The 25,849-nt window shown below is 41.3% G+C and overlaps 1 protein-coding gene across 3 annotated transcripts in view; it reads right to left on the bottom strand.

The window, feature by feature from the left end:
• Positions 1-25,849, bottom strand: part of LOC101791126 (sphingosine-1-phosphate transporter SPNS2) — a 135,321-nt gene that overhangs the window by 38,934 nt on the left and 70,538 nt on the right. For all 3 annotated transcript variants that reach the window (XR_003492749.3, XR_005260377.2, XM_027445956.3), the window contains exons 4-8: positions 13,523-13,674; positions 12,841-12,907; positions 9,686-9,828; positions 8,342-8,494; positions 6,539-6,728 (exon numbers count right to left, since the gene is read on the bottom strand). Coding sequence is in view for 1 of the 3 variants with exons in the window: in XM_027445956.3 (XP_027301757.3) it covers positions 6,539-6,728; positions 8,342-8,494; positions 9,686-9,828; positions 12,841-12,907; positions 13,523-13,674 (705 nt within the window). In the remaining 2 variants the exon portion in view is untranslated. The remainder of the gene's footprint in view (positions 1-6,538; positions 6,729-8,341; positions 8,495-9,685; positions 9,829-12,840; positions 12,908-13,522; positions 13,675-25,849) is intronic.

Here is a 25,849-nt window from a genome sequence, read left to right as displayed (position 1 = left end):
AGGGTTGGCCTGCAGCTTCATTAGTATAAACTGTTTATGATCTACAGGACAGATAAATATAAGGCTGACACCTCTGGTAACAGATGAAGACGAGAAGCCAAACAGAAGCGACAGCCCTGGACTTCCATGCTGAAATCATCGTTTCCAAAGGTCAGTTAGAGAAGCCAGAAAGCCCCAGCTCCCCAGAACAGTCCTTTTCTTCACTAGGCACCAAGTTCTCTGTTAAACTCTAGCAAACCAAATACCCACCACATGCAAGATTCCTGCCCTCCCCTGCTAGTGTATTGTCCTTTTTGAGGGGGACATAAGTCTAGCCACTATAACAAGTTTTAAGTTGCTAATATCTAGGTGCACTTAAGACAGGACTTAAGTATGGGCTTTGCAACACCTCTGTCTTGTAGTGAGCTACAACTCTTGACTCTGTGGAGACTGTCAACAAAATACATGTACATTAAAAGCCCTATGTACGTAGTGGGATGAGAGCTTCTTTTTGAGGTGGTGTGGTATAAACAGCCACCACGCACCCTTTCCACCCCTGGCAGCCCTTCCTCGCTTACTCCCATCCCCAAGCTGCCTTCTCTCTTGTGCTTGTACAATGGGGCCAAGCAGGGATTTGGATCAGAAAACTGCTACGAAGCAAAGAATCTCTTTTTGAGGGGGAGGTGGTGGAAAAGGGGCTTGTTTTGCTTCTTTTTAACTCAAGTCAGTTCCCTGATGCAGTTCACTAAATGGTTCTGCAAACAGTTAGAGCAGTTGAAGAACTGGAAGTGATCACCAAGAGAAGAAACTAATTTAACCTGGCCTCATCATTAAAAGAAATGTTCAACAAACTGAGCCCAACAGAGCTAAGGTGACACAATTTCAAGGGGAACACTGCCCACATCAGAAAACTTTTTCCCTGTATTTCAGTTGTCGACCCTTTGCTTTTATGCTGTAGGTTAACAATTTAACAAAGAAAAGTAGGGTCAACAGAACAACAAAAAAGGACAGAAAATCTTCCAGACACACATTGCCATCTTCCTTTGTGTATTATGAAGAGCACATAGATGAAACGCTGCTTAAATAATCAGACTTGCTCCTCTCCAGTAAGGAGGCAAGAAAAAACCTTTACTGGACATTCCCCAAAGGTTGCTTTTTGCCCAGCTAACCCACCTCACCCCCAGCTTTTTGTTGTTGTTATATCTAGAGAGAAAACCTTCCTTCTGCAATCCCTTCTGGCAGTTGGAGATTAGCAGCTATGGAGGTTTGGATTCAGGTAACCGAAGATTCCCCTTTTATTTACCATATGTTCAGCTTTTGTTATGTTGACTTGGGTACAATACATTGATGAAACAAAAGCAGCAAGAAATACACAACACACTTTGCTCTGAGGAAGCATTCAGATGGATGTCATTTTGTGGTTCTCTTTGCAAGCTCTGACACTCACAGCCCCAACCCAGCCCCCGTTGCTTGCACAGGAGCAGTTTGGGGTGGGAGGAGGAACTCAGAGATCTGTGCCTATGGTTGGTCTGACGTGACTACAGCAATCTCCTTTCCCACACGCTGCTTGAGATCGCCTATAGCCCTCCGACCACCATGTCACTGCCAGGAATAGACAGCTTTATTTAGCAACACTTACGCACTGACCTACAGAAAACTTCTTCCTCTATTTGTTTCTAAAATTATTTTTGTTTCCCATACCTTCCCCCTCCCTATCCCCTCTTTCAGTGACTGGACCTGCTTCCTCTGTGATGGTGTCTGAGCCAGTTACAGCCCAGCTGCTGGGCTAGGAAGTCTTCTCTTTCCATTTTCCCACTGTCCACTGCTCTGTCTTGAGCTCGGCTGAACAGCCGAGCTAAGACAGACAGAGCCAAAGAATGAAGGTGTCAACAGAAGTTAAGTGACATGCAGCAAGGGCATCCCAGATCCCAGGTGGGCTCCCTGACCTGCACTGAAATCTGCCCTATCACAGCTTTGCAGCCACTGTTGCTGGAGTTCCGCAGCTGGAGAGATTAAACCAAGCTTGGGAAAAGATGTTATCACACTCCTGAAAGCAGCATCGACATGCCCTGCCTGTTCATAAAACACTGGAAACAGGCAACTGCTTGCCTTAAGGTTATATAAGTTACACACACACACAGAAGCTGTTACACACAGCAAGTAAAACTTGCCCTCTTCTGCACGAATTCAGCCTAAGTCCTATGAATCACTGAAATGTTACAAACTTCAGAGCACCAGACCTGAATTATTGAGCGTGCATTTCGCCCAACGCTCTTCCATGAAACACGTGCCTCATGTGGATACTGGTAAAAGAAAAAGAGGAACAAGAGGAAGATCAAAAAGTAGGACAAAAGATACTGACATTAAAAAAAGAGTCGGCTGCTAATGGGGATTTGTAAAAATGAGTTCATCCACCACAAAGGGCATATGAGGATATGCAGCATTTCTGCTGGAGAGAGGCTCTAGGGATGCTTACTGCAAATAGGGCAGCCTCCAGAACAGATCGATAGCTCCTGAAATGGCCATGGGTTTAACTCCTCACACACTCTTAGAACCATCATTTTACAGTGAGATTTCAGCTGCAGAGATAGATCTTCTGAATCCAGCTGTGTTGTATAATATCTCACCATCTCCTTTTGGTATCCAGTTGCTCGTCTTTGATAAGCCGATAGAAGTTCAGTCCCCCTGAAGTCTTTCTGTTTATGTGATCAGAGTTAGCAAATTCTGATTCCAAAAAATGATAAGTAAAGTAGACTTCAGAGCTGTCACACCAGCAGCTCTCCCAGCAAGATCTAAGTAGGTTATAAACTCCCTCTATGGCTATTTGCAAAGTGTGTGTATCTGTCTACATCTTCAGTATTTGAAGTTCTCTTTGAAATGGTGGCTCAGACTCCCACATGTACTCTTCAATTTGAAGCAAGCCTAACTCCATCCCAGTGTTGGGCAATATTGATGCCTCGGAAGCAGATAAGTCACCAACACCATGTCAACAGAAAGCTCCCTGGAGCTGACACTGAGATGCTGTAAAAACTCTATGGCAAGGGCTTAGCCTGGGAGCTGTTGTTTGTGCAAGATCATGAAATGTCTTTGAGGAACTGAAATGAATGCTGAAATTGAGGTACAACAGCAGCTTGGAACACTGTCAAAAGGAGGCAGAACATATCTCTCTAATCACCTGGAGACTGAAACCAGTCTAAAATACGCTGTTGAAACGTCTGAGCAGTATGATACAATGATGCCATCCAGCTAATGGGTTTCAAGAGACAGGTTTGAAAACCAATATTTCAAAGAACACACATTTCAGAAAGAGTGAGACCGGAAGATATACAAATTGCTGCTTTAAGGAGCTGCAATACAAGACACTAGAACACATGCTGCAAGGAAAACAGAGTAAGAACTGTTTGCACTATACAGCAAAGCAAGATAGTATAAAGACAGAAATACAAGTGTCTGGACAGCTAAATGATACAGAACGCTGTTTTATTTTACCTTTCCAGGCACTCTACTGCTGCCAGTCATTTACTGGATTAATGTGAAAAGATGGGATAAACAAAGAAGTCTGTCTATCTGCTCCAAGGAGGAGGGACTGCTATGGAAGAGGAATAGAAGCTGCCCTCGGGGACCAAAACCACCTGCAAGACAGGGCCGTGCAGGAGGAAGAACATATGCATGGGAGGGGAGGAAGACAGCAGAGAGCTGACAGCGTGTAAGGGGCAAGGTGGCCACACCTTAGGTCTTTTCAAAAAACAAACAAGCCAAGCAGTTCTTGGTCTCTTATGGACCTTTATGTTTGAGGTTAAACTCCAAGTCCAGCTATCTAAATGTTGGAAGTGATCATTTTAATGCTCTGAAACAAAGAGAGATCCAAATGCAGTAACTTTGATTTTAGCATGGTATGACCAGTGACAGAAGTCTAAGGGCAGTCATGGTACAGAAGGTGGGGAAATAGCACCATGCTGGGGAGCTGACTGGAACATTACTCTTGCTTTTCATGGTCATACAGAACTCAAGGATGAGTTTCAGGATGAAAGCTTTGTTTCAGGATGAGAGCCAGAATACAGCTATGAAGGAAGCTATCAGAGACGAGAAAAGCCACCCACAACTTGTACCTTATCCTTTCCAGAACAAGCTGTTGTCGTGGATTTTGAGATAAGGAGGGTAACCTAATCTATCATGTTGTCCATCAAATCTGGGGTTTCCAACTTCAGAGTCAGAGAACAAAGCCTGCTGCATTTTAGACCTATGAGACTTCTAACAGGTGGTTTTAACTGTAGAGGCACTGCTACACCATGCAAGCCTGCAAAACAGGTCTCCCAGTGAAATGAAAGGAATTAAACACTCAAGTGTCTGTATGATTGCAATAACATTAAATGGTGTGGAAAAACAAGGGCTCGTGTTTGAAACTTGCTTTGAAAAGTCAATTCAATTGATATATAGCACCACCATGGTAATACCTTGTGTTATGAGACATTGGTAGCTCCAAAATAGACCTGTTCTCTCAGTGGGGTTAGCACCTGTAACACTAAACACCATCAATAGCAGATGTTGTGTCACTTTTTTTTTTTTTTTTCTTATATAATGTTATAGTGAGTTGCCTATCCACAGATCTCTTAACTTCAGGTGATTTACAATCAATAATGATCCAAGGTAAGTTTGTAAGTTGAGAATCCTCATTTTGCAGAGGTAAAACAAATAACTTACCCCCACCACATCTAGAATCTATAAAGAGAGTTCAGATCTCTGATTCCCCATTTGGATTTGGTACTTTAACTAGGCTCTCTTATCTACTTTACATGCAATACTTTTCTAGCAGCAGAGAAAGCATATTTAGGGCTACAGAGAGACAGTGTTACCTGCAACAAATGTACGCATCAGCCTAACAGCATCAGCAAATAGGTGTATATTCTTTATACCCCCTCCATATGCAGATAGAGCTTCCAATGCACATCATTGACTCTTTATTAGATTTACTGCTCATGCATCATAAAATAAATTGTTTCTAAGACTGGTTAAATGATACCATCTATATTTATATATTTACACAATGCGGAATAGTCACATGGAAATATGGAAGCTAAAAAGCTGCTGTCTTGAGAATTAAAAAAAAAGAAGAAGAAGAGAGAAAATGAGACCAATAACCACCTTTCATTGCACATTTTTTGAAAACAGTATTTCCAGCTTAGAAAGGGAGGGCTTTCTGCATAAAGAGACTAAGCACCACAAATGAACATGTCTGTCATCAGGGCTGGCAAAGGAGAAAATCACAGGTCTGACTGCACAAAGAAGTGGAGGGGAGGAGCAGGCAGTGGGATCTGACAGATCTCTTCTTTTGGAGACAGCTGAGAATAAAAGAAAGGCTAATGTTTTGCCAACCAGTAACACCCTCTTACAGGTTGTCCCGGGTGGTCATTTTTCTGCTGATCATTGAATCAAAGGTTAGCTGTAGGCCATGCCATGAGCCAGAGGTCCTGACACTTTCTGAATAGCCAGAGTAGGCATTCTTGGTTCTGTGTGCATGTTTTTAAACTTCCGTTCTTTCTTCTTGTGTTCCCCTGTTGTGATGGCAGCTATTCAAATACCTAGAAAATAACCGTGGCTACGCTAGTGCTAGAAATACAGAGAAGCGAGGAACTGCAATAGATGGTTTGTTTGATTAACTGTAAACGAATTCTCATTGCTTGCTGAAGTGTGCGCTGCTGTGTGGAGACTAGGGTAGGCTTTTGGAAATTATCCCACTACTCAAACCATCTCAAGCTGTCCCTTCAAAAAGTTATCAAGCTTCTCTCTATTACACTGAAAGAGAACCTGAGAGCTGTTCAGTGTACTGGATTTCCACTCTTTCCTGAAAGCAAGACTAATACCTCATACCAGGTTATTATACCTTATCTTGAGTTTTTCCTTCTCCCTTCACACTATTTGTCTGGAACTATCTGATGTCTTTTTATATCTTTAGGTTATAAATGCTCTGGTGGGACCATTGTTTAAATCTGCATTTGTGCAGCATCAAGTATTGTGTATTCCTGCACTGTGACTAGAATTTCAGGTGCTATGGTAATATAGAAAACAAAAACAAATTGAACTTACATGGTAATTACTGTTGGTTTGCAGCAAGCTACTTAGTTATGGAAATTAATGGTACTTACAAGTAGCCAAAAGCGTGCCCACAGACAAGTTATATTGTAATTACAATTCGGTATCACTGCTGCTACAAAACCCTTATTGTAAGGGAAGCTGCCAATTTTCCTGCACCAAACCATTAGGCAAGAGCAATAGCGTTATGGATAGAGGCACAGAGAGAACAACCCAAAGGCAGGGAACTGGGAGTTTCTATGCAAGAGCTAAATGCCCAGGTCTAAATTCTGATGACAGTAAGAGGGGATAAACAGTGAAATACATTTTCCTTCCAAGCACATCTATACAGTGCCAATATGCCAAGGGGAAAAATGAAGGACATTCAGAGTGGGAAAAACATCGAAGCCTTCCTGCAGGGGACAATGCATTCAATCTTCTAAGGTGTTTGGTAGACAGAAGACTGACATATGCAAAGGATTATACTTACATAGGCTCCCACAATGCTGCTCTTGGCAGCAACGAAGATCAGACAGATGAAGATGGCTGACCCCAGCATGCCAACAGCACAGACAAGAGGATCAGCTCGCTGGGTTTTTAAGCGGCACCATTTGGTTGCCCCAGCTCCTGTGATAACACCCAGGAAACCGGTGAAGCATGTGATTGCTCCAAAGATCAAGCTATTAAAAAAAATAAAAAAAAGAGAGAGAGAGAGAGAGAGTCAGTTATTTTTCTGGATTTTTTCCTCAAAATGGAGATGACCTATGAACAAATTAGTAGGGTAAACTGGCTGATGAAAATCTGGATATTGGCTTTGCATGTTTAAAATAAAACAAATGAGCTACATCCTGAGTGTTTGTTTGCAGCACCCTTCCCCTGAAATTACGGAAAACAGCAGATAAAATTCAGCCATGTACAAGGGCATTGATCACAGAGATGCAGAGGGCTCATACTGCTTCTTTGTGTGGAACTTAGCTCCCTACAAAGTGCATTGTATAGCTAATTATGTACAAAAAAAAATAAGTAATAACCTGCACAATGATCATGTAAGGGAAATCATGGACAGAGCAGGCACTTGGAAGCTTAAGGGAATGGAAACCTAACAAGACAACAAACACCAGCAATTTTCTAACTCCTTCCAGCCCATTTCAAAGAAGGCTGATTAGATTATTTTGCTGTTGTAATACACATACAAAATGCATTTATTGAAATTCAAGAGCAGGAGCTGTCAAGGTTTCTCACTATTGTATGTGCAGGACTCAGGCTACAGTCTTTGGCAACTACATGAAAGTAGCTCCGGGGTAGCTCAAAATATAGGTGTCATCAAGGAGTGGAAAACTTGTCTTTGTGAACAGCAGATGGGCAGTCTGACTGGAGCTGTATTTTCTGCTCACTGCATTTTTCAGAACAGAGCGAGGCTGCCCGCTGGGTGCTCTAGTCGATGGTACTCCAAACCACTAAGTAGTTTACCTGTGATGAGATTGTGTCAGCTAGAGCAAGAAGGCTTTCCTAATGTTATTCTTCCCTCAAAAGCTAAAAAGCAAAAGAGCTGGCAAAAGGCAGTTTTTCATATCTTTTATTCACCTGGAGAAATACATTTATTTTTTGTTAGCATTTTATGCTCTGTGCTATTATGGTAAAGCACAGAACAATGAATTACTTCTCACAGCATATGTGCTGCAAGCTACATTATATCATTGGCTCTGAAAAAACACACCATGTAACATCAAGCAATCCAAACCAAAGTCTCCCAGATCTTTGCACCATTCTTCAGCAAAACTCAGTATACACAGTAGTATACAGAGCGATGAAACACAGTGAAGTCCTCCCTCTCACAGAAATAAAAGCCTTCGGGGCCAGTTCCTGCAGCCTTTAGGGGAACCAGTCCAAGCCCTGAATTATAGCCACTACCTTGGCTACCCTGACACACCAGCTGATTCCACTGCTATCATAGAAATCAGTATGGGTCTTAAGAAACCTCATTCTCTCTCAGTTCTCCAACCATTTTTTGAGGCAAAGACAGCTGTCTTTTTTCTCCTTCTGTACAGTAGCCTGGGAACTAAGACTGAGCTGAGGTCATCACTTCTGCCTTGGTTTGACTTCATGCAATGAAGAAAAGAAGAGAAATAAAACCCAGTTTACAATCCCAGCATTTCCTATTATTGTTGCAAGGATCTACAGGAAATTACAGACATTCTAGTGACTTGACTCCATGGGACTTGCCTGTTTCCTCTGGTAAATAAGCCCCCACCCTCCCTCCCCCCTCTTTAAAGCAGTGGTGTATGAACCTCACCTATCTTTGGTGCCACAGGGCTGCGCGTTGCAAGTCTCTGCAGTCTTCTGCACAACTTGTGCTCTGTAAAGGTAGAGAGGGATCCACATGCCGAGCGCCCCAGTGGCAAAAGAGACAGCTGAGGTGGCCAGTGAGGAGAACACATAGCTGCGGCTGTGGAGACACGAGAGGCAAAACCAGGAGAAGGGTTAGAAGGAAAACTGAAAGAGCGAGGGCACCAGGAGATGACCAACTACTCACCTCCCTTTGCCAAGGGGCAATGATAACACGAGGTACAAAGAAATGGAGAAGAAGAAGCAGGAAATATTTCTTCAAATATGATGTTTTATTGATAATAATGTGCTTAACTCTTCAGAGGTGCTTCAAAGGGACCACTTTTTTGGGACCCTTTCAGGAGACGATCAGTACTTAATCACTAAAATGTGATGTGTGAATTACAGCACTACCACCATAATATCACCTGGTTACCCAAATTACCAGCTCCACCTCTCCCTCCCCATCCAAGTTATTTCCAGGTTACTATATGCTTGCTACTTGGATAAACCACCAAAATAAGTAACATAAAAATACCAATAAATTAACAATCACCACTTTTCATAGCCCTTTGGTACTGTGTGACAACACCAGGAAGACATCCTAGCCAGCAGTTCTAAGAATGGAGGACACCACAGGTTTTACATCAGAATTCCAAGGTAACACTGAATTTACACACACAAATATTTGCACATTCAAAGGCAAGCATTCTGGAAGCAAGTGCAGCTGTGTAAAAACTCATAAGCGTGTGATCTTTTATGCAGATATACAAGCATCCAACCACATTCTATGCACATGCAGTCACATGTGGTTATATATATGTATTATATATATATATATATATATATATAAATTTGCCATGTAGTGCAAGCTTTTGTGTATTTTCTCCTCTTAAATTGCTTTGGAATTGAACTCTCCACTCAGCAGAGTAGCTTTTTCAAGGAAGAAAATTGATATAAGGGACATATAAAAGGATATAAAAGGACATCTGAACAACAGTGACACAACAATTAATACAGGAACACAGCAATTTCTACACTTCAAAAGCCTTAATTAGTCTGACATATGAGCCAAACAAAGCAGACTCTTAGATCTGAATCTTGGAAAAGTTAGAGCAAAAGATGGAATTCATCTTTGTCATCACAGTCAACATCCAGTGATAACAGTGATTTTCTTTTCTAGGCCCACACACCGAATTTTCTGCAACTCCTTGCATGATGCCACTTTCCAACCCCACAGCGTTAAGTACAGGCCATTTGATGTTCACATTAAGCAGCAGAGGCAAAGCATACATTAGCAGGGTGTTCTTACTTTCTTATCAGTGCCTTCATGTCTCTTAGCCATGAGGTCCGAGCCTTCAGCTGTCCCCCAAGTTGTTCAACATTTCCTCTTTTAGCAGCGGGTACAAATATCAAGATGAGTGTCCCTGTTATCATTCCTAGGAGTGGAGATACCTGTGAGAAAGGAACAGGAAAATAGCACAGGAAGTCAGCAGTGTTTGATTTGACTAGTCAGTAAGAAACAGATTACATTAGTTTCATTTCAGCAACCCAGCTCTTTATGGCTATCCAGAATCTGTGAGCACACTGAGGCATCTGCTCCTTTCCTTCCTCCCTGTCATTCCTGGGACTCTCTTATCTCACTTCACAAGCATGAAGCTTTGAGAATACTCTGAGGTAAGGCAGTCCATTTATTTGTGTAATTACAGTACCAAGATTCTGGGTGATGTTTAACTCTTTGGAAACCTGCACCCAGCTGGGCTAAGAGACCAACTAATTTCTGCGACAGTTTAAAAGCCTCTTATGGACAATGAACCCAGATGAAAGATTTCTGGATCTGGGGAGCATGTTGGTTTTGAAAATCCTTGCTTGACATGCAACCCTTTCTGTGGTCTTCCATCTAATCTGCAATGGTTTCTCATTTTCAGGCAGCTTTCAGTGATTACCTCAGTGTGCAGCAGACTAAGAAACAATGAAAATTCAAGCTGGAAGACAGAAAAATGACACATTCAAGACTTAGGTTTCCGAGTTTCCAATCCCTTCTGTCAATCACTAGACAAAAATGCAAACATTCCACAGTGTTTTACAAGCTATGAATGTGATTCTCATTTTGACACTGAAATTCCATTATTGTTAACATGGAAAATGGTTTTAGGAAAATAGAAACACGGACTTTCAGTGAACTATTATCTCTTCTGTACATGCTATTTTCAAAATAAAATTCCTGTTCCTAAAAATATGCTTCCAATAATAACCTGAAAATGGTCTTTACACATAGAGATATATTACATGCCCAAAGAAGACAAATCCAGAACTCTTCTAGGGAAGGTAATGGAAGACCAAAAAAATATTTTAGAACTGGAAAGCTAGGAATGTTCCTCATCCAGGGACAAATGAAGCTCAATACAGTACTCTTATCACAGTTGAACAGAAGACATAGCACTGTTAAACAAAACAAACAAACAAAGGAAATGCTGTTATTTTCTAGAGCCATACAATTTCAAGTCTCTGATTTTTATCTGGAGGCTTACTCCCCTGACAGGACAATATCCGTTGATACTCAGCAATGTTACAGCAAAACACTGCCATTAGTGCTAGATCCAGAGACAAAGTTGCCCCTAGCCAAAATGCCCTTCTGCCTTCTTCAGCCCATTGAGTATTCCTGACCTCCTCCAGAGCCGGGTGCCACAGGGCATCACAGAGGGAAGCATCACATTGGCAAATCTAGTACATCTTGCAGGAGTTCAACGATTGCCAAAAGAACAGAGGCTCTTTTATGCTGATGTCTGGAAGCTTTCGACATGTGCTGTTTGACTAACAAAACTAAGCAATCCTGTCCTAAGAAACACTCACGGAAGTATGGAGCTTGTCTTACAGATTCCCACAGTTTCACACAGTCAGGGAATCGTGCATCCATGTGTCATTTACGGTGGAAATCAAGATCCCATAAGGGGTACAGCCTTGCAGACTGTCTGGATTTCTCAGGATAACTATGGAGACTTCAACCAAACAGAAAGGCGCTAGTGATGATTTCTTTGTACAAACTAATTATTTGGATTTTACAGATAGAAGAGTGGTCCAAGATAAATCATTAAATCATACAACCATAGAATATCCTGAGTTGGAAGGGACCCACAAGGATCATGAAGTCCAACTCCTGGGTCTGCACAAGACCACCCAAAAATCAGACAATATGACTGGGAGAAGGGGCTTTGGAGTTTATCTTCCCTTGTGTTAACCTTTGCTCAAAAGTTCATATTACCCTTAAAGCTATTGAATGAGGCAGGCACTGTCTTGGTCTGAAGCTTTAGGTTATTAAACCTAATTCTTTTCATTTCAGGTTGACAGATGGAAACTCTCCTAGGTGCAAATGAACTGTTCACAGTGACTTTCCTGGCTTTTCTTACCTTTGCTGGACAGGCAATTGTCCGTGCCACAGAAAGGAACATTCACTTGAGATGGGAACCCACGTATTTCATCACCTGCTGTTACAAATGGGGTTGGCCTGGGCTATATGAGATTCATTGTCCTCATGAAGTGCCAAAGCCAGAGAATGCAACTCACTGGGGCACATGCCACCCAGACTGCCAAAGGTCAGAAAACAGTTCTGCTGGGCTGCTTCCTGCCAGCTCTTTCAAGACATCTTTGTGTGCAGGATCTGTTTGTGTGTATGTGATTGGAATGTATTATCTTTTCAACACATTTATCAAGGTCCCAAGAGGTTAAAGTAGAAGGAAACCGACTGTCTCAGGGCAGAAAAACAAGCGGAAACTGGAACAAAGTGTTTTTTCCTCAAAGCAGGAAGCCATTCTCAGAGTTTCTTGACAGCAAGGGCCTGAAAGACTGTGGAGTTGATTTAAGGCCAATGCCTCTTCTTCCCAAACTCATCAAGAAACCATGGCTGACTGATAATAAAGTGATTGGAAAATTCTTGCTCCCAAGCAGGGAGAAAAACAAGTACAATGAGCCAAAACCACATACCTTTCCAATTTGCTTAGAGAATGCATCTGCTATGCACTTAATATCCACAGGCGTTAATCTCCAATCCTTTACTGTCTCTATATAACAGTGTATATAATAACAGGTTGGGGATTTGTGTGATAGAACTCTTCTAACACTGATCAACTGATACAGCTGTTATTAAGATGTTATTAAAACTGATATGTAAGACTCAGTAAAGTTTCCTACGAACTGGCCCAAAGCCAGGCTAGTGCTTATTGAAGGTGAATTCAGTGTTCACAATGTGCAATTTTACTGAGGAAAAATAAACAAAAATACATACTTTGAAAATAATAAAAAAAAATAATGCATTTTTAGGAACATTTTGAATTTCAAGCTATCTTTATCATTGAAGAGCTGAAGGATTTGGAAAAATCCCAACAAGCACTTTTTGCTTGTGGATGGTCCACGTTATAAGCTCAAAAATGGAAACGTGCATGTGAATGTCACACCAAGAGACTGGCTTACCCGCAATGCCCAGTGCCAGTCTCCAGCAACTTGCTTCACACTTGATCCAGTGATGTATCCCAAGCCACTGCAAGTGATGAAAGGATGAGAATCAGTCTGAGTTTTAATAGAGTACCATAATCACAGCTGTTCTTAAGCAAAGATAAAAACAGTCAAAATCAATTGTGTGTTCTAGTCTCTTCTCCTGCAGGAAGAAACATGGGGGATGAAGAGGACAGCAGCTAATATGTAACTCTTCCCAGCACTGTTGGTCTAAAAATGCTGAAATCCAATGGAATATTGGACACTGATCATAGCTGACCTTTCAATCCACAGTGGATGGACCTCAAATGAATTGAAGCACCAATTCAGAACAAATATAATAGTATTCAAATTGATAGCTTAGTTTAATAATGCTCCAAGAAAGTCGGTTAAAATATTTTGTTTCCATTCCCACCCAATTTCTGTAAAAAAATAAATAAATCCTTCCCGCTAGTTCCCAAAAGTCACACGTGAACGAGTAACAGGGCTAGAAAAAATAATTCAATTCCTGCAACTAATTAGTCACTTCTGACAATATTTTCCTGTCTAAATCGTTCCAACCAAAGACAGAACAACTATCATCTTTAACAACTTAAGATTTGTGTGAGCTAACTTTAAAAGAAAAGCCAAAAGCAGATGAAAAAAGCATTATGCTACCTACCTGCCAAGAGGAATTGCAAAGTAGAAAACAGACAGCATAAGGGTCCTTGTGTTTTTGGTGAAAAGGTCTCCGATGATGGTTGGAGCAATAGTGGAGTAACTTGCTTCACCGATGCCAACCAAACCTCGTGAGAGCACAAGAAGCCAGAAATACTGCGAAAAGAAATAAAACACCTTAGCAAGCCTCCCTTTATATTTTTGAATTCAGGATGGACAACAGTGAAAGCTGCCCAGCTAGGGAAATATAAACACATGTGAATGGAAAGTGATAACATTGTATGCATTTATTTTTTAAAACCTCAGATTCTTTTTATTTATCTCTTGCTGGGGATAAAAGGGGCCATATATTTTTTTGTGAAGATTTATAGGCATGAAAGAAAAGTAGCAATAATACCACATCGCACTCAATATGATTTTCTAAGACAGCAAGACCCTCAATTTATTTTCAGCACGTTAAATCTAATTGCCAGCAACAGTGTACTGACAGAGGGAGATTTTGGGAGGTGGCTGAGTATAACAAATCCTGCTTCTGGGATCCAGGGAAAGTAATACCTGCCGAGCGCAACCACAGCCTCCCCGGCATGCCAAGGGACGAGTTAAGACTGGTGAAATTCTGGAGGCTCTTCAAAGCTGTGCAGGAGTTGAACCCACAATCTCCCCAACTCTTGATTTTCTCCATGATTAGAAGATACTGAATAAGGGAGGATTTCCAAAGGTGCTAAGCACCGACCTCTCCGCTTTCCTTGAAAAAAGCATAAATCTCCCCCTTGCAGCAGGAAGACAGACTAAGCCACAGCTGAACACTTCTGAGAAAGCTCAGGTTACAGTCTGAGCCGAGATGCACAGAGTTATGAAGAGATAAGACTTGAGATTTACTGTGAGCCACCTGAATGCATGAACACCCGCGTGCTCAGCAAGTATTACCACCAGATGAAAGATTCAGAGCCACACAAGGCAACTGAGCAGGTTACAAAAGCATTAAGCTGCCCAAAGAATGATGTGCCCTTCCAAGTAAATGGTAACTGAACAGAACAAGGAGAGGGACTTCACATTCAGCACGACACAGCCTGAGGTGGATGAAAAGGAATTATTCATCTAATAGAATTTTCTTCATGGCCTGTTACCCTGTTTCAGCCAACATTTTTGTAAAGTGCAAGGACCTGGTTTTCAAGCCAACCTTTTCTGGTACACCTGCAATTTTCTGGGTGCTGCTGTGTGAAGGCATAAGGCACAGTACTTTGATGCCAAAATGCTTGATACATCAGCACGATCAAGTTCTTAGACATCTGAGCAACCTGAGCTACACCCAGAAGTAATTGCAGGTGCAGCAATTAAACACCACTCAACTGCAGAAAATTGTATGTGCAGGGAACCTTTTTCTACAAATGTAGCCTCTACAAATCCTAAGTTTACTGTTATTATTCTATAGATCATTTGTGAAGAACAGCAGGGAATGTGATATGTCCTTAAACATGAAAGTACTTTAAGAATAACGAGCAATTACAGCGGAGTTGCAGGAAAATGACTGATTTCATGCCCTACAGCAAAACCTAAGCCAAAATACAGGTCTTTCATTCACAAAGATGGAAAATGCCATGCAAACATCAAGACACACACCTCAGTCATAAAGCAGACAAAAATTTACCACCAGCATATTTTCATTGTCTTCTATACCGCAATCCCCTAGCTGAAAAATATTTCTTGAAAATTCCTGTAGCCACATAAAACAAATACTTTTGTGCACTCTTCACTTCCTCTTATTTTGATGTAAATCTTGCATCGATACCTATTTTCTGAGTGTGTACAAGTTCCTTGTTTGCTGGGAGGGCGTTTGCGGTGCTGCTGTCATTCATCTAACTCCCATAAGCGGCACATACGTAACAGAGATGTGTGGGTGTATGCAGAAAGGGCAATACTGTGACTCAAGTTTTTAATTTATGCCAGTTGCCCAATGCTAAACCACTCCACATTACTACAGGAGTATGCTGACAATGATTGCTGCACAGGTACCCAATGTATTTGGAATGAGCAACAGTATTTATAACATACTGAATGACTTAGTCATGCAGAATTAGAAAGCAGGGGAATTGGAGGCTGATTTTGGTTTCGTAAGAGGTTAAGTCTTGGATCACAGAGAGTGTGACAGACAAAACCGTCATCTGTCCGTCTTGGCATGAGTATGTCATTGTTACACCTGTAGAACAACAAATTTGCAAATGCACTGGATGTTCCTCAAATTTGAAATACCTACATAAAAATGCCCCAGGTTTGTGCTTACCAGCTAGGAATCACTCCCTGATTACACTGGACAGGAATTTCCTCCAAATAACGTTGTTATAAGCTTCCTGTCAAACACTGCTTAAAGCAGGAAAATTGTGGGAAAAATTCTAATAGTGGTAAAGAGTGACTTGGTTCCACCTATACTATTGAATCAGAGTCCTCATACAATGAAATCAACTGCAACAAGTAACATACTTGTTCCTCTCCCCTACTTCCTCCTCGATTCCTCCTCTCTGGCTTATCCCTTGCTTACACACTCCAAATATCTACTTACTATTTTAACTATATTCTCTGAAGAAAAGGTATAAAGGTATCCAAATTTACATCATGAGATTCTGACTTCAGATGGTAATGTAAGCAATCTGATAAAAACAAAATGTGCATAAAGACATAAATGCTATTTTCATTCTGAGATGATATATTCAGGACTATGGATAATACAGCTGTTTAGGTGTAATGACAAGGCACAACATTAAAAATCTAAAACAATACCAGGGAATTATAATTTATCATGTTGTGCCTTGTTTTAGAGCTCTGTAAGATTGCAAAGCCAGTGCCTGTTCTAATCTTTCTGAAACATCTCTGGATATTTGCTAGCACACTTTCTCTTGGTACCTATACAAAAAAAATATGCAATAATTTCAGTAAGCTAGAGCCTTCAATCTTCCATCTCTAATAACAGTTAGTGAAACATATGTTTTGTCATCTCTGAACAGGGACTGCTGGGTACCTGCCCCCAAGATAAAAAAAAAACAGTCCTCTCAGAGAGAGGCCTAATCTTTTCATTTTTCATATAGGAAAAAAAAAATACAAACAACAAAAAGACTCAAAAATTCTTACGCGTGGTATATCCACGGATATACCACGAACCACTTAGAAACGGATCCCAAAACCACTATGCATGCTATGTAGACAACTGCTATTTTATGTGTGTATTTATATACACATACACCCATACGCACATGTTTTTCTCTTTCTTTGTATGTGAATATTACAACCGACATAAACAAAAGGGAATGACAGATATTACTCACACACAGGAAGCTCCATTCTCCTCCATAGCTGGAGCAGGACACTTCTACCATTTCCTCTACACTACATTTTCCCCCAAGTACTTTATCATCTTTGCCTACCCCAGGACTCTCAGCAATTTAGTGAGACAAAAAGGGCTGACACCAGCCAAATTCTTCTCTACATTATCTGCCCTTAAGAGCAGCACAGGCAGCTAAGAGAGGGAACTGGTAAATGAATTTCACTGTTCCCCAAGCAGAAATTGGTATATATTAAGAAGCTTATTCTTTTCTGCAATGCTTTGGAGCTGTTCTGTAATTTGTTCATCTGAGCAAATACTTCTCACTCTGGCAGGAAAATTGAAAAAGACTTAGTGCGCTTTCAGCACCTGAGCTTATTCCATTTCTGCAGGTTAAGACCAGCAGCTTCAAGACTTCAGTGTCTTTTTCTCTGGGTCAGCACTAGCAACTGAAGGTTCTTGAAACAGAGTTATTACAGCAAACAATTTATTTATGCCTTTCATTTTTGCTAACAGTCATGTCAGAGATGTCTGCATCTCTTTGAGAGCTGCCAACAACTCCTGGTTTGTAAAGATGCAATGGTTTTCTTTGAATGCGCTGTATGGCAGTAATACACTTTCCTGCCTGTGCTTCAGCTCAAAGTGTTGCAGAGAGGGTCACAGACACTGCCATGCTGCCGCAGGGCTCCTAGGTACCAGCTCTGACCTCCAGCATGGATGTGGACAGCTGGAGAGGGGTTGTGGTCGGGACATCTGATCCATACCATGCAACTGCTATGAGCTCTGGGGGCAATTTAGGATGCAAAGGTGCTCTGAGTCTCTTTCGCCAACTTGTATATGCCACATAACCACCAATTTATGGAAAGAGTCATGGCTGACAGAGAATCTGAACTGCCACAGTCTTCCTGGGAATCCCCCTTCACGAGAGACCAGCACCAGAAACTAATGCACAGAGAAAGCCCTCATGCATGTTTATCTGAGGTAGATAAGGTCAGTGGACCTGCTCTTCTTCACGTCTCTTAACCACATGGAAGGAAAAACATGCCCTAGCTCTAAGCTGAAGAATTTACTACTTTGTAATTTGAAAACTAGCAAACCAAAACAAAAAAGAAACCCAATCCTCCAAAACAGATAAGAGTTTTTGAAGGGATACAAATCCTCATGCCTCAGGGCATCAGCCGATCACTGAACTGGTGTAGCCTCATGTCAAGTACTGAGTGCAGTTCTGCGCACCACAATATAAGGACATAAGAAGAACATTAGAGAACGTCCAAAGGAGGGCAAGAAAGATGGTCAAGGGTCTAGAGGGCAAGATGCATGAGGAGCAGCTAAAGTCACCCATATTGCTCAGTCCATAGCAGGGCTGGTTGAGGGGAGGCCTCATGGCGGCCTACAGCTCCCTCACAAGTGGAATGGAGGGGCAGGCACTGAGCTCTGCTCTCTGTGGACAGAGACAGGACCCGAGGGAACAGCATGGAGCTGGGACAGGGGAGGGTCAGGCTGGGGGTTAGGGGAAAGGTTCTGCACCCAGAGGGTGGTTGGGCACTGGGACAGGCTGCCCAGGGATGTGGTCGCAGCACTGAGCCTGCCAGAGTTCAAGGAGCGTTTGGACAAGGCTCTCAGACACAGGGGTTATCAGGTCTGATTTTTTGGGTGATCCTGTGTGGAGCCAGGAGTTGGACTCGATTATCTTTGTGGATCCCTTCCATCCCTGGATATTCTATGGTTTATGGTTCCAATACAGATGCACTGCCTGATAACTTCTGGATTTCTTGAACAATCAGCAAGCTGCACACAAAAACAGCAATAGCTGATGGGGTCGGATGGACCTGGTCTAACTACCGCTGCCAATGATACTAGACCACAGGGAGCTATAGACCAGACGTGATCCCTCCAGGATTTTCATCTGAAAAAAGCTTTCATCATTTGCATGAAATATTTATAATACGCCAAAAGAGAGATCATATATTTTCTCTGAAAAGTATGAATGGTTTATACTCACATTTTCGTATTGGCTTTACTCTCAATCTCATGCACACATCAACATTTGATGGCATAGGACACATGACTAGCTTTAATCATGTTTGGACAAACCTCCTAATTATACATTTATCCTAGTTGCACAGACCATTGAGTGAGTAATACAAGTCTTAATAGGTCTAATTGCAGCTTTAACTTCTTTCTCTTTTTTAATTAGTTAACAAAAGGAATTAAGCCACAGTTCTCTAAAAGATTAGCTGTAAGTGATAAACCTATAAGCTGCCAAATATGTGTACAACTCTGAACCACCAGATTTACTGTCTAAAGAATCACATGATCCTTAAGCTCTAGTTATTAAGCATTTGCATTTGCATGTGAAGTAGCTTGTAAGGGTCTCTAAAACAAGCTCAATGCATGCTTCATTTAGATTAGGGCTACATGGATTGGTAAAATCACACAGATATAGCCAATGTAGTGTAAATTACTAGTAGGAATGCACAACACCAGTGCAAGCTATGTTTTGAACCAATGTTGCTGGTCTAAAAGACAGCTCTGTTATACAGCTCCAGGAACTGCATCTGCACTCTTCTCATTACAAGGATATTGAGTTAACCTCCTACAAATCTACATTTAACTTTTCTAAAAGAAGGCTCAGGACCATGGAATTCCATATATGAACTACTTAGGCTTGCAATACATTATTATTTTTTTTTTTTATATAATCATTATGCAACAAACAAGGGTTTGCATCCTTGGAAAGAAGACATGCATAGAGAAAGTAATCCATGCCAACACGCCAGGAAGACTGCTACATAAAGTCTAGAATCGATGTGTGGAAACTAAGGAGAAAGCATCAGGATTGATTTAATTTCTGTGTGTTTCTAGAGGAAACTCTGTTGAACTGTACTGTAGTTACACTCTTGCATTTCTGTGGCTGGCAGGGTGTTGCACTGACAATATCCAGCGTACCACAGCAGTCCCAATTGATCAGTTAGACCAACTGAAGACAGATAATTGATATATCTGATATATGTATATATATATGATATAGTATGTCTGATGTACTTCAGGAGTCAGCTGCCCGAAGTAAAGCCCAAGGAGCTCAAAAGAATATTCAAGGGCTGGACAACTGTGGTCGCTTTTGACAGACAGCTGCATTTACATGCAAACATTTGCCCTGGTCACACAAACACCATTTGTTGCATTTCATTACGTTTTCCTAGCCCTATCAGCATTTTGCAGGGATCTAAGTGGTTAAAGATGACACACCACACCCTTTACCACAGGTACACAAAGCTGTGCCATTAATCATGATGCAAACCAAAACAGGAGTATGCCTCTGAGTATCGGTATTGTGACTAAGAGCATTGGCTCCTCTAAACTCACAGTTTGAATTCCAGCTCATTAGCTGAGAGTCACTAGAAGAGCTGAGCAATGGAATGAAATTGCAAATGCAGGTGACATATTTGTTTAGACACCAAGCATTTCTTTTAGTCTTCCCAGCAATGATGGAGCCACCTTTAAGAAGCTGAAAGTTTCCAAGTCAGAAAGGAACATTCACATGTCATGAAAGACAAGTTGGCATTAAATGATGATGTTGATGTTTTAAATTCCATTCCGTATCTCAGGAGGATGACAAAGGTTACAGCAGAATAGATAAGCCTAAATACATCTCCCAGCTCTGTGCACTCCCAAAGCTTTATACATTTTGAATACATATAACAAAGGCATTGGCTTTCCATGTTGGATGCAAGTCCTGGGTCCACACACTGAATAGCAATGGTGTGTCACATCTAGATACAGACCACAAAATCCTACCTCTTACCTTGTCGTGTGAATGGTCCTAACTGTCTTTCAATTAAAAGAGAATCAAACTTATGAAAAGCTAGAGGGGACATACATTCAGCATTTGTGAGTCTCTCTGTGCCAGTCCTGAAGAGCATGTCTTTCTGTCAAGTGCAGCCTAGACTTTTAAGCAACTGAATATTCATGCCAAATTTTGGCCATTTGGTTTCTTACTGTCAGGGAAATCTTTGTGCAAAAACAAGGGGAGACAAATATCTGCCTTCATCTACAAGTATTCCTAACTAATCAATCATGAAGATTGCCATCAGAGAAAACAAAATATATAAAACCATGGGAGCAGAACTGTTCACTAGATGTTTTGTTGGTAGGTATTTTCCTTCTGCTTCAATAGGTTAGGTAAGCATTGTTTTCAGGATTTCCCACAACTGAAAGGAGCCGCTTATGTTTAGTCTGTGTGGCATGGAACTGGCCTAGCCATGGTGCATGCTTGTGTGGAGCCTGGTTGGCAACAGGCTGTTGAAATATCAGCTCTGATGTAATGGTGTGAGCTGCTAGCACTCAGCTGTCTATTATTTTAGTATTTTTAATAGCGAGATAGAAGTGCACTTAGAGGTTCATAGTACAGCTATCTGTCTGGCTAGCTATAAACAACTCTTCTCACCTCCACCATGACTTTCTTCCTTTAACAGATATGAGTGGTGCTGGCAGGGAAGCTTGGGGAGATTCACTGCAGTTGCCAGTTCTTTTGCTGTTTGGTCCACTGCAGAGAAGCAAGTGGGCTTAGACTCCTCTTTTTTCCCCCTGTAGTGCATGTCGTCACTTACACATAACCACTTTTCCCTCCCCATCTCTTTATAACCACAACTGCCTTGTAAGTCACTGCTGCACACAACATCTCCTGTACCTTGTATCACTATTGGATTTAAGTTCTACGGTTGCCTCCTTTCAAACTGAACTCTTGAAGCCAAGTCCATCTTTCCTCATCATTTTCACACCATTCTCCTTTGCCCGCACATCATAGAATCAAAGTATGGTTGAGGTTGGAAGGAACAAGCCTCTGCAGGTCACCTAATCCAAGTCCCCTGCTCAAAGTCACAACAGGTAGCTCAGGATCGTGTCTTGAATATCTCCAAGGATGGAGAAGCTACAGCCTCTCTGGACAACCTGTTATAGTATTTTACCACCTTCACAGTAAAAATGTTTCTTCTTATCTTTAAATGGAATTTTCTTATTTCAGCTTATGCCTATTGCCTCATCTTTCCTCTGGGCATCATTGAGAAGGGTCTTGCTCCACCCTTACTGCCCTCTAAAAGGTATTGATACACACTGATAGGATCCCCCTGAACCTTTTCTCCTCCATATCTGAGGCCAGATGACATCTTGAAAAGGCTTACAAGAACATTTGGCCTTACACTCTCTCCAGCTGCAGGCCTCAACAAGATAGAACTGGGAGGCCATACAGCCCTGTCCTCATCCTGTGCTTCACATCCTATTCAGCATTTCTCACTGCAGCTCTGGGTTGGATCGAGTCTTTGATAGAAAGCTCTGAAATTAAAGCAACACAGCAGGCTGAGTCTGAGCCTCCCCAGGGAGCTATGCATTCCTCAGTATTGTTTGATGACATGGAAAAGACAGCAAGAATTTGTAAAGCTGCTTTTCAGAGGATGAAGGCTATTCAAAGCTTCGTAAAGCAGATTTTAGGTACAGAAATAAAGGTCCTCTAAGTCTTTCCAAACACACTTGATGTCAAGAGTATCCACTGGCTCAGGTTCATGCCAAAATTGTTCTTGGGGCTTTCCACTGCCTCCCTGAACAGCATCTCCTTCAGCCAAGCTTACTGTGAGAAGAACCCTCCAGCAGTTCAATGTCCTGGCCTGAAAGCTCAAGTACCCCTGCACACATCAGAGCTTGACCAAGCAGTTTACCTGGTTTGAAGTGAAGGACATGACCCCATTACATGGCACACTGGACAGTGAACAGTAATAACAAAGCAACAAGTTAGCTTTTCTGAATCATCACTACAGGCTCTCTAGGGGTAGGAGCACAGTTCTGGAGGAAGGATGCCACCTTAGCAAAGGTAAGGTGTTCAAATTCTCACATCCATAGGGCAGACACCATCTTATCTACTGCGTCTCTGTCGCCTTCACCCCAAGCAGGCTTTTCTTCACTTGGCTTCCCTGAGATCTTCTTGGGCACAGGAAGTGTACAAGTTTAAATATTCGTGTCCAATGAAGGACGCTTATCATACCCAAAGGTCTTCCCCTGAATTCTCCAGAGCAGGTTACTTTCAGGTTAAACACTGAAGTGAAAATGCTCTCAGCCTTCCTTCAAGTACCCAACCTGCTTCTCCACATAGATAGGCACAGCAAATAAATGTGTGAGGGAATATGCTCATTTGATTCACACCTGCTTATTATATGGTGGCTGGAGGTTACAAGCATGTTACAGGTGAGACCAGTAAACCATACCAAGACCAGTACACCATACCAAGATGCAAGCTGCTGAGTTACTGAAACCTCAGCACACTTGTTCAGTCATTTACTTAAGCATTAATTTATAACCCTTGGAATTAGGATGGATTTACACTACAGTTTCTAAAGCAAATCTGATTCTACTATAGCATCCAACTACAGCGTGTCGAACACTTCAAAACTTTGGCTCATTTTGGATGCATTCAGTGGCCTACCAACTTTTAACTCTAAGCTCCTCACCTTTGAACAACTTCCTTCTGGGAAAATTCATCTGGTATTCAGAGCCCCCCAAGGAGTACAAGAGAGAGTACAGCAAGGAGAAAGAGAACTAAATACATATTTATACATAGAATTTAGCAAGGGAGATGAAACAAAGTCCACTCACCTTTCCTTTGATTGTCTCTAGTATTTGTTAATGGCTTTAGTTCTCCCAGGTGGCCTGTTCAGGCACACTTAATTGAATGTGGAGAGTTTTATTTGGAAATCTACTTGAGATGCTGGCTGATTAAAGTGATCTTATATTCTGAGATTTATATTATCATTTAGTATGTAAGATTAACCAATAAAGACTATAAGATGCTACTTTTTCACTTCTCATGCACTTCAATCAGCAACTAAAGTGTTTAACAACTGGATACCTACAGATAGGCTCTAAAGTGAAGCATCTAATTAAGCACTCTGGAGAAAAAACAAAAACAAAAATACCCTGAGAGTTGCAAGACTCCCATGGTGCTTCCCAGAGCCAGCAGGGAGCTGCTGTGTGCTCCACACATACAAAAATCAGGGCCAAGATTTTCTTAGCTCCTCTGAAATCCAGCTTCCCATCACTGGCCTCTCTTCAAACTTGTGGTAGTCCCAAGAGACTTTTCTATTACTTTTCAGTCATTTTGGGGTAGGAAAAGGAAAAGGAAAAGGAAAAGGAAAAGGAAAAGGAAAAGGAAAAGGAAAAGGAAAAGGAAAAGGAAAAGGAAAAGGAAAAAGGAAAAAGGAAAAGGAAAAAGGAAAAAGGAAAAAGGAAAAGGAAAAAGGAAAAAGGAAAAAGGGAAAGGAAAAAGGGAAAAGAGAAAAAGGGAAAGGAAAAGGGAAAGGGAAAGGAAAAAGAGAAAAAGGGAAAAGAAAAAGAAGAAGAAAAAGAAGAAGAAAAATAAGAAGAAAAATAATAATAATAAGAAAAATAATAATAATAAGAAAAATAATAATAAGAAGAAAAATAAGAAGAAAAATAAGAAGAAAAAGAAAAAGAAAAAAAAGAAAAATAAGAAGAAAAATAAGAAGAAAAAGAAAAAGAAAAAGAAAAAGAAAAAGAAAAAGAAAAAGAAAAAGAAAAAGAAAAAGAAAAAGAAAAAGAAGAAGAAGAAAAAGAAAAAACCTAATTCACATTCTCTATCTAATTAAGTAATGTAATTACAAGATACTGGGTGATGAAGCATCGCCACCAGGCCAGGACAAAAGCCTCAGTTAAGACAAAGCTGGATTTCAGCTTCTAATTGAAGGGCTTTTCATCTGATTGACCTGACTTGGTAAAAACATTACATGACACTCAAATGTTGGGATTTATGTTCTTCTCAATTTAGTCTTGGTCATTAATATTGGTCATTAAAGATGGGGGTCTGGAATGTAACTGGAAGGAATGTAACAGAGCAGCTTGCTTATGCACCAGAACACCGTCCGGTGGAGTGCTACATGCACAGCTGCTTATAAAATAGACCTTAAAGAAAAAGGTTGATGTTTTCAAATAAATCACAGGGATCGTAAAGTGTCCCATGTTGCCAGTGCTTGCTAGGACACTGAGTTAAAGCACTTCTTTTCATCCTTGTGGATCTGGTGTCAGACAAAAAAGGAGCCTGTAACATTTCAGATGGCTGAAATAGTGGTCATTTATCCGTGTTACAGCACCATTACACACAGTTTGGCCAGAATGTATCTTCCAAAAGTGCTCCCCTGAGAAAAGTTAGTGGTTCTGGGTCGGAAACAAACTGTTGTTTCTTGTTCCAAATCTGTCATGCGGGACACACTTAGTGGCGCTTGCAACAAATATCTCCAGCATTAGCCATCATCACCATTCCCTCACCAGGACGTGCCAAGGCAACCATAACGTAATCGCAAAGACTGGGAGAACCACAGCAGAGTTTTGCAATTGTGGAAACCATGCAAGGCTCTTGACAGCCAATCTTTCAGATAACAGTAGCTGGAGTATCACCTGGAATACACAACACTTAAGAGTATTCACAGGCAGCAACAGGCTGGCGTGTTCCAGCCACGGGATGAGTCATGAGCAGAGATTGAATCCAGGCAACCTGGCTGTAAACAAATAGCAGATTTTTTTTCAGAATAAAAACTTACAGGCAGTGGAACACAACACTAACAACATCTCCACCTTCTTTGATGCTTATAGAAACCTATGAGATCTAACCACATTAACCCGATGGGCTGTCTTGGCTCAATCATGCTTTGCTTTGGTTTGGATCAATTTTTAAATTGAAATTTAATCAAATTCAACAGGTTCTTGGAGAGCAGAACCTCATGTTCCTCTCCCTGAGACAACTGCAAAAACTGTGATTTCTCAGCACCCTTTGAAAAAAGCATCAGCCAACTGACTGGGACACCCAGGTGTGAAAGTTTTGTACTAATTACATGTATTTTCAAGGGTAGAATGATTTCTAATAGTCAATAAAGGATACACTGGAATGAAATAACTCAAGGTTTAAATAAAATTACCTCAAAGAAAGCTACAGCCCCAGCAACTTGGTTGTTTCACTGA

The sequence above is a fragment of the Anas platyrhynchos genome, chromosome 20, assembly GCF_047663525.1.
Source record: "Anas platyrhynchos isolate ZD024472 breed Pekin duck chromosome 20, IASCAAS_PekinDuck_T2T, whole genome shotgun sequence".
Lineage (NCBI taxonomy): Eukaryota > Metazoa > Chordata > Aves > Anseriformes > Anatidae > Anas > Anas platyrhynchos.
This window is presented reverse-complemented; position numbering and strand designations above follow the sequence as displayed.